General features: G+C 39.5%; 1 protein-coding gene across 1 annotated transcript in view; it reads left to right on the forward strand.

Annotated features, from left to right (window-relative positions):
- PDK3 (pyruvate dehydrogenase kinase 3) overlaps positions 1–15152 on the forward strand; it is a 52491-nt gene extending 37339 nt beyond the window's left edge. The window contains exons 9-10 of the mRNA XM_019524667.1: positions 5026–5139; positions 10135–15152. Coding sequence (XP_019380212.1) covers positions 5026–5139; positions 10135–10278 — 258 coding nt within the window. The 3' untranslated portion in view covers positions 10279–15152. The remainder of the gene's footprint in view (positions 1–5025; positions 5140–10134) is intronic.
- Positions 15153–22418: the final 7266 nt, after the last annotated feature.

A 22418-nucleotide genomic window follows, 5' to 3' on the forward strand; every position in this document is an offset into this window, starting at 1 on the left:
TCCATCTTCTCATTTTATTTGTTCTGTACAGTTTCTACCGCAGCCTGTATCCCAGCGCATGTTAAATAAGTGTCAGTGTCTTGGGCACTTTTCACTCACACTCTTCAGTTAAAAATCCTCTTAGCTTTTCATAAAATTTCAAATGGTTTTGTTAGGGTTAGGGTTAAGGTGTATTCGTCTTCTCTAAACAAGATATGATGCCTGTCCTGAAAAGCTGTCATTCTCTAATTCTGACACAGAAAATCATTCAGACATACAGCATATGTAGAAACTACCCAAAATAGTTACATGAATGGAGGAGGTAAAGGCTGTACTTCAGTCTTCTGTTTGTATAGCTGTTGCTTTTAGGGTGTTTTGGTTTACTTCAGCTTTGGTTGTCTGTGTGGAAATATAAACCGTCTCTACGTGTATATTCATGTGCACTTTGATCTGTTTGTAACCCTTGTCTACTTCTCTTGACCCTTTTAGAACTTTGTTAACAGCTTAACTTCTTATGCATTTGAAGCATTCATTACTGTGTTTTGTACAGCATCCTTTTGCCTAGATGCAGTTGTATGGAACTGTCTCCTTAATTCCAAACTGAAACTTGTTCCCAAAGCCAGGAATTGTGGAGTCCTTCTTGATGTCAGTCTTCTTTCTGCATCACCTTTTCCTAGACATCTGCCTTTTAACTCCTACAGAAAATGGCCAGAGCTCAGCTCTACAACAGACCTGATTAAAAACAAAGCCCTTATGTTCATATCTAAATCATCTTTGCTTCACAATTACAATTTATCTCTTCATGACTTTTCTAAATTCCTTTTCAGAGGATTCAAGCATTAGGAGCAAATTATTCTTTGCCTCTTTTAGTAGCTTCCTGTCTATCTGTGAGTCCAGTCAAAACTGCCCTCTTCTTTTTTCCTAGTTATATGTAGGTTTGTTCCATCTAATGTCTGACATTTCATCTTACTTGGACACCCTAATTGCTCACTTGGACCTTACCCAAGCCCTGCAAACACTGGTATGCATTCTTATTGTCAGTCACATGTGCTAGAGTTTGTGGGATTGGAGCTTTGTTTGATCAGGTTTTATGCTCCTTTCTTTCTGATGCTTTCTGTGATTTGGGGGTTTGGGACAGAGTAAACCTCCTGTAACTCGCAGACTATTCCATTTTCCGTTTCATACCTCATTGATGCATCCTTCTGTTTCTCTCTCAATTGGCAAAATGGGTTTTTTGCACCTCTAGGTACTGAGGACTTACTGCTGATCAACCATTCTATGTTAGTATTTTATATTCTATTTTATTAATTATTTATAAAATTGTTCAGAAAAATCCAGTGAAGAAGTTCAGATTTTTACAAAATCATTCAGCCAATCCTTTTGCCTTAGGAAGAAGGTTTTAATCCATCAAAACCAGAGACCAGAACATCTAAACAACCATAACCCATGAATTGGAAGGCATGTCTGCAGTTCTAATGGCTCTGTGATAATCATGTTCTAGTTAATACAATGTGTTTTGGACCTTGCTATTTAATGGAGAAAATAAGAATCACGTCACATTTTGGCTTTTTTTCTCCATATTTTTTACTGATGCTGCACATAAGGCATGAACCATGCCTTGATTTTGATTTTTTTTTTTTTTATATTGCTGGACATTTTCTCTTTAAATTATATTTGCAACAATATTAATCAGTGAAAAAACCTTGTTTCCATGGCAGCATTCTGATCCTGGCAAGGTCTTGGGTTTACCCATGCTGCATGTGTATAATGGGCAAACAATAGTTGAATTCACTGACACGCTGTATGTTAAATTACAGTTAGTAAGATCTTTAAAGAAATCAATTAATCACATATTTAAATTGTTTGATGCACACATACAAGGTAACATTTCCTTAGTAAAGGAAATATACTTTAAATTAGATCTAACTGACTTTGCTAGCCCCATGTACTTAGTATGGAATACATTTCTCATTTTTACAGTGCACAATCTAATGTATTATGAAAAATTAGTGTTAGAAAGCTTTATTGTCTGGAATGCCAGAGTGATTCCCCTCTAGCCTGTGTTTTCTGGTGTTGATCAAGCATAAAACTGACAGTGATCCTTGCAGTGTCACCCTCTGTCCATCATAGTGGTCATCTAAGTGGTCAGTTGCTGAGACATGCAAAGGCTCAGATCCAGAGGGAAAGTCTTTGCGGTGTACAATGTGTAAAGAGGCGCAACTTGATATTTTTATGGAGTTGGCCTCTATCTAGCCTTAATCCATCTCTGAGTGTGCACAGTTTCCATTGTGTTAGCCTTCCCATTAGCATGCTTTTTAATTTCTGTAAAATAATTACTGTCCTCTCTCCAGGAAAGATTTGGCTTTTTAGTAGTTCTAAGAAAAGCTAATTGGCTGTCTTGGAAAGAACTTGCCCCTAAAGATTCACAGATAATGTGCAAGTGAAGCATGCCTATATCCTAAGCCAATGGGACTCTTTAAGAATTGAGCTTAGTATATGCTGTGTTTAATATTAAGAGAGCACAAGTAAACCACTGTCTTCACAGTAGAAACCTCAATTTAGGTAACTAAGTATATGACAGGTAATGTGAATAGAAAAACCACATAGCTTGCATATCTCTCTGCCCAGTTTCCTTCTACCTACATTAAATGGAGTAATGCTGTGAGTTGTTTTAGGTGTCTACTGTTAATCATCAGAAAAAAAAACAAGGTAATATCCTGGAAAACATTGTGTTGTGGGTAGAGAGTTCAGAAAAAGAAGTGAGAGGGGTAATACACACGCACACATACACATGCTGTAAGAGAATATATTATAAGATACTGTGGTATAAAGATTTTGTCAGCATCAATTTGCAATAGGTGCATAATTCATGAATACTGAAGTCGTGTTTCACTTACATAAGTCATGAATTCACCCTGCTAAACCCGGTGACACCACAGCATCCCATTGTATACTTGAAGATTTAGGGCCAGATCTTCCATGAATATAAATACAGTATATTGTCATTCACTTCAGTGGAACTTTGCCAATTTATACAAGGCTCTGATATGTGCCAGGCTAGAAGTATTATAGGTCTTTATAAAAGCAGAGAACACCCTGTTGCTCTGTTGAGTCACAGACACTATTTCCTTTGGTAGCTTCTTGATGCTTATTGTTTTTCAATCCCATGACAGCCATGCCTTTAAGTCTGCTGCAACGTACTTTCCTGTCTGTGGATAGCTCTGGTTGATGCAGAAGGATACAAATGAATAAGTGAATTCAGATGACTTAAATAAATTCAAATGAATGAATCAAATACATTCCTTTCTCAGCTCAGCACATGCTGAGGAGGCTGAAAGATCTGTAGGTAAAATGTTCTCCACTCTCTACAGCAAAAGACAGGTACACCTTTCATGTGTATGGACACGTAGCATTTAGACTGGTTTAAATCTGAAACAGACAGATGATCTAGTCCATTAAACTGTTTCAAAGCCACCTGGCATGGTTTGAAAGTGGTTTGAAAGTGGTCCAAGCGCCCTCTTCCCCCCTTCTCTGTTCCAACTGCTGCAACCAGATGCCCTCCCCGTCCCCACACTTCACTGACATGTTCTGTCAGCGAGATCCCTTGTACTGTTTTCAATAAAAACTCTCTAACAACTAGCACTGTCCTCATTCCCTACTTAACTGCAGCGCCTCATCATGCCCCCCCAACCTAAAAACGTGGGGCCAAGCACTCTTTCCTCCCTGCACGTAAGAACACAGCAGAGTTTGGTCAATTTTACTCAATTTTATAGAACTCGTGTTTAGGAGAGAAGGGAAAGCAGAAAATAGAAAACACCCCCAGCCACAGGTCAGCCATCCCTGGGACTCCAATGTGTGGGTGCAAGTGCTCCCTTCTGCCCCCACTGCAAGGCATGCTGTGCTGGGTGGTCACTCCCACTCCCCAGAACTTTAATGCCCAAACGGTAACCATCCCACTTGAAATTAAGGGTATTGTACTTTGGACATGTCTGGCTGGCAGCAATTGGAACTGGTTCCAGATCAGTGACATATGGGACTGGTTCAGCTATTACATGTATCCACAACCAATGCTAACCCTAATTTCACATAGGCTTGCGCCATAAGAGGGGCAAGGCTACATTGGCTTGCCTCTCGTGTAACTAGGTATATGGGTCATAGACTGAAAATGAGTGCATATTATGACTGACAAAAAACTAGAACTCCTCGTTCCAAAATGATACCTTTTATGAGACCAACTGGGAAATCGCAAGAAAAGTGTTCTTTATTATATTATGACAGAAATATCTATGCCTTGGCAAGTTATTTGGCCTGTATCAAAACCTGAACATTCAACAGAAGAGCCATTGTGCTGCAGTGACAGTTATTTGAGGGGTGGGTAACCATAGCAAGGGCTGTTTGCCTAGTATTGCTTTGTGCATGAAGAAAGTTGCAGTTATTTTCCCTACAACTCTCTTCCGTTTTCTGTTGCAGTATGCCATCAGCAATCATTGATTTAGTAGTGTAGACTAGCTGAAGGCTGCAGAGCCCTTGCTTTTTCGACAATCTCCTAAGCGTAGAAACTGCTGAGAATAACAATCCCAGGTAATAAACTGCTGTCAGATACTTGGTACCACTGAACAATGAATGGAATATTGCACCACTTCCTGCTATCCTGAGAGAGCCATTCAGAGAATCATCCCATTTTAATGGCTGGGGACTACTTAGTCTAACAGCATCCTCGGGAAGCTAACAATGCACATGATGGCCTACTAAAGACACTGTAGCAAGATTTTCTTCCTATTTTTATATGTTTCCAAGATATGCTGCTGCTGTTGACTTTTTTTTAACCTCTTTGTATTTAAGTTAGTAAATCCTATTATAGCTAAAAGGGAAGATGGCATTCAGATTTTTCCTGCAACGAATTATGTAGGCTGAAGAACAAAGCTAGGTTTGAAGGGAAAAGTGAGAGAAATTTAATAACTTTGTTCAGTAACAACTTGTATGTAATAGCGTGTTGATTTTAAACTTCCTTACCACATCAGTTTTCCTCTATTTTATGTTTCTTAGGCTGGATTTGGCTATGGTTTGCCAATCTCTCGTCTTTATGCTAGGTACTTTCAAGGTGACCTCAAACTCTACTCAATGGAAGGCGTGGGTACTGATGCTGTAATTTATTTGAAGGTAATATTTTGAATCCATTATGACATAGTAAAGCTCTGAGCGATATCTTTATATGATAGCAGTAAAGTTCTCTGCTGAAAAAAAGGAATTCATTTAACTGTCCTTTTTCAAGAAAGTTTGTTTCCAGACGTACAAGGTTTTGTTTCTCACTTGTATTAGTATACTTTATTTTAAATTACCAGAGTACGCCAAGGGATGGCAAGATTGAACAGTCACAAACTCCTCCATGACCATTTCAGGCTGGACATAAGGAAGAACTTCTTTACTGTCTGTGCCCCCAGGGTCTGGAATAGTCTACTGTTGGAGGTTGTTCAAGCACCTACTTTGAACACCTTCAAGAGACATTTGGACGTTTATCTTGCTGGGACCCTATGACCCCAGCTGACTTCCTGCCCTTCGGGCGGGGGCTGGACTCGATGATCTTCCGAGGTCTCTTCCAGCCCTAATGTCTATGAAATCTTACATGAGAATCCTAAGACTTTTAAATGCAGCCATTTTTAACCATAGGCATTGATATTGCATTAGCTTGTTTTCATTATTTTTAAAACCCTGTTCAACATTTTTATTCTATATTGAAGTGATTAGGGTTTTACTGTGTGTGTTCTTGCTTTTGCATCCTTCTGGTTTCTGATGCTCATTACTGCAAATAAGTTCAGAGAGCTGGATTTGACTGGTTGTAGTTATTCTGCATACTTTAGATTGAAGTGCACCAGGTTCTTTTTTCCTATCTTTCTTCACCTCCATTTCCAATTTTTTATTTCATTCACAGCTGGGGCCCTCCCTTTGAGGACATTTTCTGCTCCTAGTCAATGAAGGCTAGACAGTTGTTGTCTGAAAAATATTGAATAAAATATCTGGGTTTTTATTTTGGAAAGCTCTTGGCTGCTTTTTCTGTATTGCTGCATTAAAATGAATGACTTCAAATCTCATATTTTGTTCAAATCTCAAATTTTGTACTTCCCTTGGCTGCCTGTTGATTTTATTTATCTAGATGTCTAAAGTGGTTCTCATTCAGTGTTGTGGAAACTTATCCTATAAACTAGAGGTGTCAAACTTGCCTGGGCCCCCAAGCTAGATATGGACCCGGCAGCAGCACAGTAGTTAATGCAGCTGTTGTTTGCCCTCCCCTCTCCTTTCTCCCTATTGACGGGCTTCTACAATGGGGAGCTCTGTGCCTAAATTCATGGTCTCTCTAGTGGCATGACAGGCCAGGTGAAACTGCTCAGTTACTTGGATCTTTGACACTCCTGCTGTAAACCAGAAATTGCAACATAATCATTAACAAAGGACATATCTTCCTCATTCCACCCATTTCTCCATAGCCTTAACAGAAGAGAGAAAAAAAGGCTGGACTTTGACACATTTCCAGAAGACCAAAATGTTGTGTAGAAAAAGGAAGGAGAGATGAGTTCCAAAAATGAGGACTCTTCACAGGGAATACTACCATAGTGCTGCCTTGTTCATTTTGAGGAAGTCCAGCTCAAATGTCTCTGAACCCAAGTGCAGTAGTACGTTACAAGGGGAGACACACATCTCAGACAACCAGATCCCACACTGTTTGGGATGGGTTTGTTTATGGACCTAAACTGACTTGAAATTCCACCAAAACCTAATTGGAAGCCTGTGCACAGAGAACTGGTCTAAGACATTATCACTGAATAGCTCCATTTGCAGTATCTTCTGGCTTGCCCCAAGGTTGTACAGTAAAAGCTGGGAAAGGCATTGGAGTGTTGTGGTAAGATCTGATTCAAAGAGGAGATGCATATGCCAGTAAACTAACTTGCTGACCTGGCCAGAAGCAGGATAGTGTCAGCATTTGTTTCAACCTTGTTTCAAGATGCAAGTTATTCAGTAAACAGAAAATGTAGGCAAAATGCTAAACCATGGTAGTCCTCAATTCCAGCATGGGGTACAGGGCTTATTGGGCTACAAGTCCAAGCAAAAGAAATTGAATCTCCATCCAGCCAAAGGAGAGGTCAAAAGGAGGACTCGTGAAATGAAGAGCAAATGGTGGGATGACAAGGCTAAGGATATTCAACATTTTGTTGTTGTGCATGGTTTCTTCAGTGCCACCAAAGCCATCTGTGGTCCAAGCCCTCAGGGACCAACTCTCTTGAGACCTAAGGATGGAGGAGACCTGATCAAGGAAAGGGGAACCATCAATGCCTGTTGGAAGGAACATTTTGAAGTCCTTCTCAATCAAGACTTTGTTGTTGCTGAAAGTGTTCTCAACTCCATCCCACAACACCCCGTCAGAGATGATCTTGGAATCCCTCCAACCCTTGACAAGGTGAGGAAAGCCATCAAGCATATGAAGAACAAGAAAGCATCTGGAGCAGATGGAATCCCCACCGAGAGGAGCTCACATTACAGCTTCATGCCCTCATCTTAAGGATCTAGAGTGATGAGGAAATCCCAGATGCCCTCAGGGGCACCATGATTGTGACAATCTTCAAGAAAGGGGACAAATTTGACTATGAAAACTACAGGGGATCGCCTTGCTATCTAGCACAGGAAAGATAATTGTGAGAACCCTCCTGAACTATCTCCTTCCACTTGCTGAAGAGCTGCTCCCGGAATCTCAATGTGGGTTTAGGGCATCAAGAGGCACAGCTGACGTGGTTTTCACAGCTCACCAGCTGCAGGAGAAATGCCGGGAACAATGTAAGCCTCTCTACATGGCCATCTTTGACCTCACAGAAACTTTCAATTCTGTCAGCCAAGATATAGAGGATCTTTCTGACGTACAAATGCCCGCCAAAATTTGTCACCATTCTCTGCCTGCTCCGTGACAGTATGTGAGTGGTGGTTCTCAGTGATGGATCTGTCACAGATCCCTTTGATGTTAAAATAGAAGTTAAGCAAGGCTGCATCATCGCTCCAACACTCATCTCAATGTTCCTTGCTGCAATGCTACATCTGACCAGCAACAAACTTCCAGTCAGAGTGGAGCTAAATTACCAGATCGATGGTAAGCTGTTTAACCTCAGCCAACAGAGCCAGAATCAGGACCACCCCAGCTTCAATCACTGAGCTCCAGTACACTGATGCTGTAGCATGGGCTCACTCAGAAGCAGACCTTCAGGCAATCACCAATGTCTTTACTGAGGCATACAAGAAAACGGGACTGACATTTAACATTCAGAAGACTTAAGGTCCTCCACCAACAAGCTCTTAGTGTAAGCAGTCCCCAGCTCCGGTAATCCGGATTCATGTTGGGACTCTGGAAAACGTTGACTGTTTCCCCTACCTTGGAAGCCATCTCTTGCAGAAGGCTGACATCCACAAAGAAATCCTCAAAGGTGTAAGTGCAGCCTTTGGACCCCTGAAGAAACAGGTGTTCGAAGATTGCGACATCAGGTCTGAAACCAAGTTCATGGTTTATCAAGCAGTTGTGATTTCCATCTTGCTGTATGGAGCTGAGACATGGACAGTTCACAGGAATATCTAAAGTTGTTGGAGAAGTACCATCAATGCTGCCTTCAGAAGATCCTCTGAATCCAGCGGGAAGACAGGATGCACCAATGTCAGTGTCCTTCTGCAAGCAAACACCATGAGTATTGAAGTAATGATCATCCAACATCAACTTTGTTGGGTTGGCCATGTCATCCAAATGTCCGACTCCAGACTCCCAAAGCAACTTTTATTCTCCCAGCTCAGCCAAGGCATATGCTCAAGAGGAGGACAGAGAAAGTGCTTCAGGGATGTCTCAAGGTCAACTTTAAAAATGCAACATCAATGTCAACTCATGGAAGACTATTGCCTAGGATCGCCCCAAATGGAAGAAGAGTCTGCTGCAGGGATCTCAGTGCTTTGAAACCTCACAGCAACAACAACAATAACAGGGGGTGGAAAAGTGGGAACGACAGAAATGGAGTCACAGACCAAATCAAGAATCCAGTGCCACCCCACATGGAAATGCATGTCTGAGCTGCAGTAGAGTCTGTTGATCCCAGATAGGCCTCATCAGCCATCTTTGGACACACAGATAAGACGATCATGAAAGACAGTCATCCTAGACTGTGAGGAATCGCCAAAGAAGAAGACAGGGCTTACCTTTTACAGCCATCTGGATCCTTCCCATGATGCATGGCTTCCCACAGGAGCCTTTCTGCACCTAAATCCTTAATGCCCCAGCTGTTTCTTGGGGAGTTAACACAATGTTCTCTCCTCTGCTCCAGGGCCTGCTGCTGCAGTTAACTTGCTCCTTGAAGTTCTGCAGTTCAGTTAAATGTTTACTGGTCTTCATAAAAACAAGATGCTTATTGGGCTCTAGCCTGAATGCTCTTCTCTCCACATAACTTTAGCTGAGTGAGGCACCTGATTACTTGTAAGTAGGGCTAGAGCCATCTCCTAATAAAGGGTTCAGTGGCAAAAGATGATATTAATTTTGCGAGGCACAAATGGAAGAACTGCTACCTAGGTATCAAAACCAGCCCAGGATCTAAATAAACCTGGATTTGTTTTACAAATAATATTTGTACTCCCTAAATGACAGGCACCAACGTAAGTCATGTAAACTCTTCCAGCTGCTTTCCCCTCAGTGTTGTGTGGATCCAGTCAAGACTTCTCATTGTAGACCAAAATTCAGGTTCTTAGAGCTTGGGGTCTGGGTCTGCCATGAGGCTGTGTGCATTTCAGAGGGGGAGACGAGGGGTGGGGGCGGGGAAAGAAAAGCTTCCCTGAAACATTTTAATTAAACTACTTCATCTCTTTGTTCTCTTTGTGTAGTTTTTTGGAACTGAGGCAGTGTGTCTAAGCGAATTATATTTTCTTTGGATTTTTAATGCATTATAATCTGTTTTGAACAAGGTTCCTCTACATGCCATCAGTATAATCAAAACAGCTGTTAAAGCAATATATGAGAACATGTAAATTATATAATTGATACTTTAGTTGAATACAGGAATGAATATTCTTAAAATTGTTATTTATCATGACCCCTTGTTTGTCATTATTTAACAATGGTCTCCTACCATTGCTTTTCTTTTTCAGGCTCTTTCAAGTGAATCATTTGAAAGACTTCCAGTTTTTAATAAGTCGGCATGGCGACACTATAAGACCACACCTGAAGCTGATGACTGGAGCAATCCTAGCAGTGAACCTAGGGATGCTTCTAAATACAAAGCTAATCGATAAATACCCACCTTTCATCTCTCCCAAAGACGATCTCTGCATTCAGTATAGAGTCTCTGCTTTGTTCACAAACACTCCAAACCACAATAGTTAACTACTTCCATATACTGACCAATCAGGGCACTGAAAACAGCAAGAACAAAGTGATGTATGGGACTTGTGAAGGAAAGTCACTAAGCATGTCTGCTGTATGAGTTGTTGTAACTACTTTATCAAAATATGCTTGGATTGGTTGGCCATATGTTGACAGAAGGGATTGCACTGTCATTGCACTTAGGTATACAATGGTATAGTAAAAGGTATTATTTTTTAAAGGCCATTTTTTATTCACAGATAAGAATTGGTGAGATGTGTAAAATCCCTTTTAATAGTCAGTGGCATCTTACACAGCAATACAGTGCAATGGAAAGATTCTAGTATAACTGAACATGTGCATAGAAAATAAACTTTTTGCTGCATTTTTATATTAAGCAGTATCACTTGTTATAAAAAGTACCTTTGGACTATTCAGATCTTACAGCAAATTTAAGTGTAGTTCTAAAAGGGCTGTGCAGCTTTAAACTGATGCTTTGCCCAAGTTCTCAAATCCATTTCTCACATATATACAAAAAGTATGTTCTTAAATGGCACTGCAACCTTCAGTTTTTAGTATGCACCTTATTGCTTTTATTGACTTGCACAAGAATGCCAGATGGTAAACCATATTAATTATGCATTTGTAAATCTTCCCCCCCTCATTTTAAGGAAGGGTCATACGGAGTTAGTGTTTCTCTTCATACCTACAAGCGATTCCCATTAATAGAAGGGAGAGACTAAATTTCGTATGTGATATTCTTGGCCAGTCAAATATTTTTGTTTTGTTTGTAGGAAAAGAGAAAGAGACCAAAAGCCAGTCATATAAATGAATCTGCCTTAAGAACATTGGTTACCTGGAATCTGATTAGTCATAAAACTGTAAATAATTTACAGAGCTATTTGTATGTTAAATGTAAGATCGTAGTCTGGTAATTTGAATGCATAGCATATATACAGTTGTACACCAGCTTTGGGAAAGCATTACTGGGCTTAAACGTTTTGAAACCGGAAGCATAGTAGAAAAAAGATCGGTGATGCCTGATTTAAAATGCTGATGACGTCTTCCAAGGAGGAAAATTCTAAATAAACAGCATCAACTAAAATTGGTTGAGAAGGACTGATGAATGGCAAGAAGCTGTCCTTTTCCAAGTCTCTGCCAAATACTACCAAAAGAATGAAGCTAGAATGAATTGTAATGTATCTAACAGGGCCCTAAGTTATGCCCTCAGTTTCTCTTGGTGTTTTGATATTTTTGAAAAATATTGCAGATTTTAACAACAACAAAAATCTTGTTTGCTAAAACTGTGGGGGAGATGTCTGTTTTGTTCTCCTGAATATTTATTTTTGTAAGAATTGGTGTGAGATAAAATGGAAAACTGTGAGAAATTTCTAATTTTTTTTAAATGGAGTCTGATAGTACTGATAGGACTTTGCACTTAGATAGCATGCTTCATTCAAGGATTTCAAAGTGCTTGATAAGCAATAAGTTTAAAGAACCCCATTTTCTGTCCTAGTTCTGCAAATATTTGAACATGATTATTGAAGTCAGTAGGAGTACTTCTTTCTTCATGGAGGTACCACCTATGAAATCATATAAAGGGTGTCTATGTGACTTTTTGAACAGTAGTCTACCATGGTTGCAGACACTGTTGGGGACAGAGAGAATGCTTTTTTGTGATACAGTTGAGTGATCCATTTGCCTTTGCAGAAAAACCATAATTGAAAGTGTGTTAATGGCTAAATCCTTCATTTAAAGGGACAGAGTTGACCTGAAATGTAGTCACTATTTTCAGATGGTATATCTGTCCCCCAGCTTCTTTCAGTCTCCTTTTCTTAAGTTTTTTCCAAGTTGCTTTATGAACAGTGCCTGCAAACCAGAAAGGAAAAGTTGACCTGATCTTGAAGAAAGTGAATCTTGAATTTCACTTTTTATGGATAATCACATTTTCTTGAAAAATACGTATTCTTGAATAAATGACAGCTTGAGAGCAGGACAAGTGTACGGACTCCATGAATATGGTCTGGCTTTTCTGACTTTTAATATGAAAGTGTCATGTTCTTGCACAGTAACTGGTATTGACTGGTGGCTTGTTCTGCTTGCTTGTTGTTTATAAAAGAGGAGAATATAAATGTCCGTAAATACAGATATTGAATAGAGATTCACTTTTGTTCAGTAAATTTAATTAAGAACATGTAAATGGAGAAGCTATTGAATAAGAAGTAAAATACGAAGGAAGGAGTATTGCTATAGTGACTGGACTATCACACTACTTAAACTGAGAAAATATATCTGTAGTTTAATAGCTAATTAGACTATTCCATTTAGTCCTGTTCCTGGTACTTAAAAACTTAAGTCCCTAGAAATGTCGTCATTTGGAAATTAATTCATAAACCCTGAAGTTAGTCTGAAAGTTCAAGGAAGGGAGACTGCACAGATTGCTTTTTTTATTCCTCGGTCCTTCCCAGGTCATTTTGTTTGCATTCAGGCAGACCCCAGACTTAGTGAGTGGTTGATTTCGTGCTTCCTTCTGTACTTATGCAGAATTCAGTTTTGTTACAAGTTTAGCCTTCCTAATCCATGCCTCCTCCCTTTGCAGGATGCTGGCCTGAAGCAAAGGAATAAGGAGGGGGGTGGAGGAGGAGGGGAGAATGGACAGAAACGGAAGTTTCCTGGTGTTATTCCATGAGTAATGAGGACAGATAACTGTTACATTTTTGTATTACCCAGCGTAACTACTAAACTACACATGCCAGCTTCTACTCGTATATTCTACATGGGGGAAAGTGACAGGATGTACACATGTTGAAATGTGCATATTCTAGTCCTTAGTTTAATGTGACTACTTGTTACTAATTTATATAATTTATCATACTTATTTAAATTTCCTTTAAAAAGGTGGGGGGTGGGCAAGCCATACTATCCTATACTAATTGGGTTTTTTTGGTAGATTTGGAAGGTAGGGGAGTGTGTTGCGGTTAATACTTGCTAGGAAATCTTCAATGAATCCCTAGATGCTCAGGTTAACTGTTCTCTTTTAACTCAGTAGAAGACGCTGTTTGTCTCTTGTTAGGCTCAATGCTCCATCCTAATGTGTAAGGGAGTCTTTACGCTGCTGTAGTTTATGCTGTTTCTTGGGTAATATTTTAAACAACGTTCTTAGCATCTTTTAAAAAAGCATGGATGTTATTGTTGGTCTTTAATATTTTTTTTAATTTTCATTTATAACTTTCAGTGTACATAACTTCAGCTCTAATTGGATATATTTCTTTTTGTCCTCACATGTTGCACAGAGTTTTTGTTCACTGCAAAACAGCTGCCACCTTCCACTAATAAAGGTGAGAGCATTTATCTGGGTGGGATGAGATCCCAGTATATTCTCCTACCTACCTACCTCAAAATATACTAAGAATGTAGGGCAAAATCCTGCCTCCTTTGAAGCTGATGGCAAAACTCCTGTTGATTTCAACCTTAATGTTTTTAATGAAGCACTTTTAGATCCTTGCGTCTAAGGTGCTATGAAGTGCAAAGTGGGCTTGGTTGACCAAAATACATTTTTTGTATTAAAAACCCCCTTAAGTGTCAATGTTGAGTGTATTAATCTATTGCTATCTATGCCAAGTTGGCAGTTGTTAACGTTTAGTTATTATGCATGTTTTCTTGGTTGTAGCACAGATGCTGTGGTTTTTCTAACAGCTCATCTACTTTTTCTGGATGTGCACTTGCGAATTGATGTATTCCAATGCGTTTTAGCAATCTTTGAAGCTGGTTGAGGATAATTTATTATTGAGTATGAAGGGGAGTTGATCAAAAGATAATTAAACAACACAATTTTGAAGGAAGTAGCAACTTCAGGGCTCAATCCTGAAAACACTTACACAAGTAACTTCATTGAAATAATCTTATTACCATCAATGTATTTTCTGTGTGGGGACTTCAGCAATCAATGGTCATTAAAATCTCCACGTTTTTCTGTAATTTTTTTTTCTGTTATAAAGTAACCAGGAAAAAAGGAACATAAATAACATTTTAGTTGCAATATTAAAGATGCCTTAAAGTGTTTCACAGATTGGCATAATCATGCTTCTTTCTTCTGAGTTTCAAAACATTTTTAGGTGATATTCTAAGAGAATATATATATATATATGTTTTATGAGCTACTTTGTCAGCTAATATTATATGCCTTTTAATTTATTTAAGAATTTCTTTGAATTGAATTCTGATGGGTGCCAGATTGATGATTCTGGAGATCTTATTCCTCTGTGTGCAGATCATGTCCTAGCATGGGCAATGGCAATCCTTAACCCTATTCAGTTAGGACTGTCCTGGGATATGAGAACTCCTGGCCCATTCTGTACTTGCCTTTTCTTCTGAAACTGCTAACGGAGTGCAACATTTGTGCCAGTTGTGTTGGGTTCTGTCATTTGGATTCCTTCCAATAGAAGCTGAGCCCCTGGCTGGTTCAGCATAAGTCACTAACCTGAATTCATATGATAGTTAAGTTTGGGTCACTGCTGAGATGGGCTACATCACATTCAGCATTTTAGAGGAACATATTGCCAATCCCTGACAAGTTGCATTGTTTATAATGTTGGCAAAATACAGGTTTAAATCAGTTTGACTATTTTACATCTGTGGAGAAGAGGGAAAATGAACTTTTCAGAAGATTCCATGGAGATGGGTTTTAATTTTGATTTCTTGTAATTTGTGTTGGAACTGTTTGTAGTCTGCTAACCTTGTGTATAACTTGGTATACTCTCCTTCCTGTTCCTTTTCATTGTTGTCAAATAAAAAGTTTTAAAAGGCTCCATTGTCAAATTATTGAGGGAATTAACTCATTGGATACACTTAGCTTATTCAGATTTAGTCCCCGATTCAACAACACTTAACACTTTAAGCACATTTCTAAATGTCCCTGGTTTAATGCAGTTAAATAGGTGGTTAAGCATGTTGCTTAGTTGGTACATTAGCTAGATTTAACAAGGAAGCTATGAAGATACCATCAGTATCTTCTGCAATGCAAAGTTAGTCTCTCAGGGTGTCTGTACACATGGTCTGGGGTGGAAGGGCAGGACGCCTGCAGTATCACATGTATTCAGCATCCCGTGCTTTAAAATGGTGGCAGGTATGCTTTAACTAAAGCTCATTCAACGAGCTTTAGTTAAAGCACCCCCACCAGCAATTTGGAAAGTGGGGACACTGAATACATGTGACACAGAGGCTGCTGGAGCTTGCTAATTAGCATGCTCCATCAGACTTGGAGCAGACTTGATTAATCGAGTCTGCTCCGACATGTTCTAACTGAATGTAACCTCTGTGCAATGTAATTGTTCACCTCTGTACAAAGCTATCTGAAGACAAAGCCTTTGCCCTCCAAAAACCCTTGAAATTAATCATGGAAATGTCATCAAAATCAGAAGCTTCCTGTAAACTGGCATTCCAGAGTTGCTCACTGAAGTCACCAAATTCGTTTGTGTACAACTCCACTTCTTGGGAGATTTCCTCAGTCTTCGACCCTACAAATGAAGGCGAGATGAATCACTGGACAGAAAAGGGAAGGAAACCATTCTAATGCCTCCTTTTAATCATGCTCAGTGTGTATTGTGCTCACAATGTTTTGAGTTCACTAAAAATTTCAGAACTGTGGGTCCTCACTTGCTGTTTTCCCAGTAACATCAGTTGGCCTGCAGCTAAAAGATGAATTCCCTGGGAGTCAGTCTACCAATTTCTGACTGAATGAAAGCAAAAGGCAACTTGAGGATTGCTTCCAGTCAGGGCTGCCTAGAAAACCGTCATTTTTACAAGTCCAATGAGTATGTTGATAGGCAGGCTGTCACTTTGAATTTGAGAAGCAATGCGGCTACTTTTGATAGAGTCAGTTGTGCTCAAGGCTGTTTTATTTATTTATTTAAAAGAAGGTTTTAAAGCTTTAGAAGCAGACTGCAAGAGTTTCTCATTTAACGGGCTGTCTGCAAATGTTACAGGGAAACCTTCGATTTATGGGTATCATAGTGGTGCTATGGTCCTTTCGTGACTCATGTAAGTGAAGGTGTTACAAACCCCACAGATGCACAATTTTTAAGAAATGATGATAGTGTTCTGCATTTTGGCTGCTGCTGGTGACTGACCTGTCATGGTGTTGGTGTTTTCTTTTAGTTAAACATGTACAATGCCAACAGTTATTCCAGACCCAGCAGTCAGCAACCTTTTAAGGCTGTGGGTTGGGTGGACCCAATTTGGGTCAGAGGCAGGCAGGGAGAGCAGCTAGGACCCAGCTGCTGCCAGTGGCAGCCCAGAGAAAGCAATTGTTGCCAAAGTCCCATGTCTTCAGGCCAGAACGCACCCATGGGCCTAGTTTCATAGATTTCATAGACATTAGGGCTGGAAGGGACCTCAGAAGATTATCGAGTCCAGCCCCCCGCACAAAGGGCAGGAAGTCAGCTGGGGTCATAGGATCCCAGCAAGATAAGCATCCAATTTGCTCTTGAAAGCATCCAGTTTGCTGAACTCTGTTCTGGACCATTTCCAGGATATATAGAGCTTTTTTGCTAGTTTAAATCTGTGCTTTAGGTTAATGAGAAATATGTTGAGCTCTTGAAGTCTTTAGCTTCGTGACATTTAAACTGTGAGAGCGCCACTGAAGCTATGGAGCTGTAAACTGCAAGTTCCTGCTAAACTGACCCTGTACCAAACAAAATAGTTTCAAATTTAGTTAATTCTTTTCCCTGGAAACTTCTCATGGCAACTTGCAATGAAGTGTTCAAGTCTGCCTGCTGGTTCTATCGCATCTTGTTTTAGATCAGTGTACTAGAGAAGGAATGATTTACTTTGGAGTTTTCATGGTCAGATCTCAGAATGAGTTAATGCCATGGCTTGAATTGGCAAAACAGTTTTGGCTGTACGTATGCATGCTGTTCTCTTGTCTGTTAATCCGTTTCAATTTAGATGTAGACATTTTTGTGAGATACTGTAATTCAGAATGACATTTGGCTGTAGAAGGATAAGTACTCTAATGTGATTACTCCTGTTAATTAATATTTAATATGACACAATCAACCTCAGGAAGGTTAATTCCTGTGTGCTCAGATCATTTCTTGTGCTTCTAGAGAGTCACCACATTTTTTCCTTAAAGGTAATTATTTTTTTTCTGAATGGTATTGCTTAGTTTTTTGGTTGTGCATCTTCGTGATTTTTGTTCTTGTAAGGATAGTTTATGCATAGAAAATTAAAAGTTCATGGACTGCGTTGGACATTTGAACTGAGTTCTGTAACAGCCAGCTCTTCTCGTGACATTTTCTAAGCTACATGTCTGGGTAAGTGATGTAAAGTGTTCTTCATTTCACAGAAGTTAAAGTGAAGGCACAGAGAAGCTGTCACTTACCTACCAATCCAAGAGCAGAGGAAAGGGTACAAACTGATTCCCAGTCCCTTCCCAAAATCACTAAGCCAACTACTAATACTAACATATTGCTATGTCTGAGGTCATACTGTTTCTTTCTTTTAGCTGAAGAAATGTTTTAATTTCTTGTGAAGAGCAAGCTGCCTGTACTGCCTTTTCTCACTGTTTATTATCCTTTGACATCTTAGGGTGTTCACCAGAGATAAGTAGTAGTTAATTAAGTAGCATGAAATAGAAAAAACTGTCAACATGTTCTGCTTACTCGTTGACAGTAAATGTCTTTAAATGGAAAGTAACAGTCGCAATGGCAGTATAATTAAGATGTATAGCTCCAGGACAAAGGTTCACATACGAGACCCTATTCTTCAGACAAGTATCAGCTTCTCATTATTCTAGTCATACATTTTTGTAGACCTTTTTAATGCTATTCCACCTTGTTATTCAGGAGTTGGATTTCTTTCTGTCAGTGGAACCAAAAACCTTAAATGCTAATCAGTTTTCAAGTATTTGATGCCAATGATTTGTTCTGTCTGAGAAATTTTCTTAGTACGAAAATTAAACTTGTAAACTGGTTGAGGCAGATGAGTCTGTAATCAGAGTCTGTCTCTTGTTTGGGGGTTGTTCATTTTTGTTCACTTGCAAATTTTTCAAAATTGATGTCAAAAGAAATAGATTCATACAGTAAATGTGCTCCACATTCTGGTGAAGAACATCAGCCAGGCCAGGGATTCATTCCATGCAATTCATTTCAAAGGTGTTTTCTGTCTACCTGCCTTCTTTTAGGAGTCTCCTCCAAATCTGTTCCCTGTTTTCTTTCTTTTAGTCTACACATAACTTGTCACTACTAGCATGAAAGTTAGTTAGCAAGACAAAAGGCTTAATTTGCTAATTGCCAGCACTTTTTTATTTAATCTGAGTCCTGGTGAATTGTTTATGCTTGAAATTAAATGCTGTCAAACATTACATTGAATTAAATGGGCAAAGCTCTTCATGATTAAACAAGGACATTGTGTGCACAGCAGGTTTTTCACCTGGAAATTTCTTCTCTTGTAGATTTAATTTCTGCCATTTTGCAGGGTTCATATGTTTCAATATATTGTATTGCACTAAACTGTTTCTTTTAAAGGAGACATCACTACAATTGTTGTGTACCTTTGAAAACAATATAAGTTTTTCTCGTGTGTGAGGTGTGTCCAGGTTTAAAACATGGAGACCATCTGAAGGCATGCAACTCTTAAGTTTGCTTTATAGTAGTAACTGGTCTGCTGTTTTGTAGAAGCACATTGAATGCAGGACTTTGGTCTGTGAACAAGTTAACTAAAACACGAGAAGATAGTGCTGCTGCTTACCACAGACTTACAAAAATTATCTAGCATTGCAGTCAGTTAGAAGAACCTGTTTCTTTTCATTTTGGTTCCTTATGTTCATGCGCCATTTCTGAGTTCTACTTATTGTAACTCTGGCCACTGGTGAAATAAAATGTTACTGTTTTTAGCATGGGACTATTTCCCTTTCTTTAACTTTAACTTTAAATAATGTGGTATCAACAATTACCAATCCTTTTGCAAAGTACCTACTGCTTGAAAACACCTACTACAGTGTATGCAGCACCATCATATTCCTGTCAGTACAATACATTTTTTACAGTTTTGTAACACACCAGTTTAACAGGTTTGAAATGCAATGCTGCACAAATGTATTGTGTGAACAGGTTTCAGTAGGATTCTGATCCCCTGCTATATTTTAAAAAGTCTGTTCTTTAAGGCTACACTGTTTACCGTCTCATGCCACAGTGGTCTAACTTGCTAACAGTTCTTGTGTTCCAGCATGAAGGTAGAGAGGGATAAAAAACTTACCAGATTATATCAAAGCATGATCAAGTCTTATGGAACAATGTGACAAGATATAATGGTTTTCTCCTTTCAGATAACTGTTCAGTTATACAAAACAAATGCTGCATCAAAAGATTATCCTGTGGCATTCTCCTTCAGATCAGCTATCTCAAATGGACATTCAGATGGAGTAACTTTGTCTGGAGCAGTAATAGCAACAATAGTTCATATAAGTGATTCATTGCATTCTAACTAAAGGAGAGGTTTGTGCTGTGCTCTTATATTTAAGGACATCTTATTTGTGAGATTTTATTAATTACCTGGTTTCTGATTTCTAACTAACCAGGAGGCAAAAGTGTCAACATAAATTTTCAGACTACTACTGATTTCCCTGGCTGGTGTCTTGGTATAATTAAAAACATAAGAGGCTTGATACTGCAATCTTTTCTTATGTGAGTGGTCTCATTGAGACTATTTGCTGGTTGATAGAGTTTTCCCCATCTGCGTTTAACTCTATTTAGAATACAGGCATAGTTTTGTGATAAGTAGATGTTTGATCTGTGTTTCTTTGATAACACAAGTTCACTTACATATTTTTAAGGTTTAGCTTATCACTAGATTTCCTTTTTTATTTTAATTTTTTGAATCAAAAGACTCAGTCATATAATACCAGTACATTTGTATGTATCGTTCCCCAAGGCCACCTCCAAACACAAACAGTACTTTCTTAACCATGGATTTGGTTTGTACCTTCTTTCCTGCAAATCCTGAAAGTTGTGCACACTAGACAACAAGTTTCTGGAACTTAATTGTGCCTATCCTATATTTTTTGTCTCTATTTGTGACAGGGACACTGAGCAGCTGCTGTACTGACTCACCCACGACAGTCCACCTTTTAAAAGTTATGTTTGGGCAGAACCAACATTTCTCCCCTCTCTTTCCCTCCACCTCCCCTGCACCCCGCCCCCTACCTCCTTGTCAATATTTTCAGGACTATGTCCACCTCTTATTATGCTAGAGCAGGCTAAGAAGTGGTCCATCTGTGTAGTTATCTGGTGGGCTTTTCAGCAGCTTATGGGCAAGGGCTGACATTCTCTTTTCCTTCATGTTTTAGGCCTTAACTAGAAAAAGGTTGACAGCGGTTTTTTTAATCTGCACATGAGCTTTTTATGATGAATGTGAACACAGACAATTCAGTTACTTTAGCAGAGCTAAATGAACTTAAGGGCAATAGTGTTAAATGTGAAGACTGTAGCTCCCTTGTCCAGACTGGTACCTTACCACGTGTTAATGAAATCACTTGTGGTGTTGCTAAGGGAAGGAGTGACCCACCACTAACAAAGGAATTAATAGTCTTTTAACTGGAAGTTGACTTTAACCCAAGTTGGGACAGATCTATGATATAAGACTGCAGTTGCAATTATAGATAGGTTTTTATTCACCAGAATATTTATTTTATAAACCAAAGTTGTCGCTTTTCTTTGGAAGTGTTTTCTAGGGTACTTCTTGGAGCCTAATCATAACTTTTCTTAACACGTGAAAATCTTTGCATGATACAGGTAGTAATGTTTTTGTATGAAAAGAATTATATATCTGTGCACAACTGCTGTCGTTAAAATGCTCACGTAACTCAAAGAGAAGCTTGTAGAACAGGTTTTAATTTTCCAGTTAAAATGCAGGAAAGACTAATTGGGTGTATGCATTATACTTCATCTCAGTATGTTTTTTCAGTAGCTAGAGAGAGGTCTGCTTTACAGAGCTTTATATGGGAGAAAGCATGAGCCCTGTTCTTCTCCCTTAATAGCAAGGGGAGGAAAAGCTGGGGTGTTGGGCTGTCTGCCACTGCTGCTGGTTTTTTGAGAGGGGTTGTCTGCACAGCAGAGTTAATGCAGGTGACTGGCACCTGGGTTTGCCTAGCTCAAGTATGAGAAAAGCCCTGCCCTAGTCTCTGTTTCCTCATGGGTACCATCCTCACCTGTGTGTCACCAGGACTTTGGACGACGGCTCTCTGAGTTATTGGCACAACAGTTGCACCAGTTTCACAAAAACATTTTAAAAATAGATTTCTGTCTACATGAATCTCTTTAAACATGTTTACAGTTGTTTCTCTCTGGCTTGCTTTTGTACTTGGCTGAAATTAGAGGAGATAACTGATAAGCCATGGTGCAGTTTGGTTCCTTTGCATTACAGGGCTGTTTCACTGGGGTTCATAACACCTCCCCATGTACATCAGTATAAGCGAGATGAGAAACAAGCTTCAACGTCAGCTGTCAGTTACGCCTGTACATCCTCAGCTGTGAGGTTACATGGGTGTAACTGATGTCAGAAATGTTGTGGCTGGAATTGGCAGGGCTGTCCCTAGGGGGAGTGAATTGGGGCGACTGCTTTGGGGGGCCCCGCGGACAGTGCCATATAGATGCCACTATGGCCACCGCACACCACTGGCTCCATGCTCCCACCACTTGCCGTCCCCTCTTCTACCCCCCAGTCCACTCTGGCCGCTTGCCACCCCCAGAGCCCTGCACAGGCTCCACCCCCACGGCCCTGCACAGGCTCCACACACCCCTAAGGACAGCTCTGGGAATTGGTGTGACATTTCATTCTAGTTGTAACACAGTTTAATCAGGATTGTGCTGGCTCTTATCCCTGGGGTAAGAAATAAACTGGTTACTACTGTAAGCCAATATGAGCTGATACAAACCAGGAGCTCACTTGTTGAGTCAAGCTATATCTTTACTAAATGTTGAAAAGAGTAAAATCCACCCCTTCTAAATCATAAAGCTTGTGTAACAATGGATGACTTTGGTGACTGCTTTGTGCTTTTAAATTATTTGTTTCT

The sequence above is a fragment of the Gavialis gangeticus genome, unplaced genomic scaffold, assembly GCF_001723915.1.
Source record: "Gavialis gangeticus isolate Ggan-Ray unplaced genomic scaffold, GavGan_comp1, whole genome shotgun sequence".
NCBI lineage: Eukaryota > Metazoa > Chordata > Crocodylia > Gavialidae > Gavialis > Gavialis gangeticus.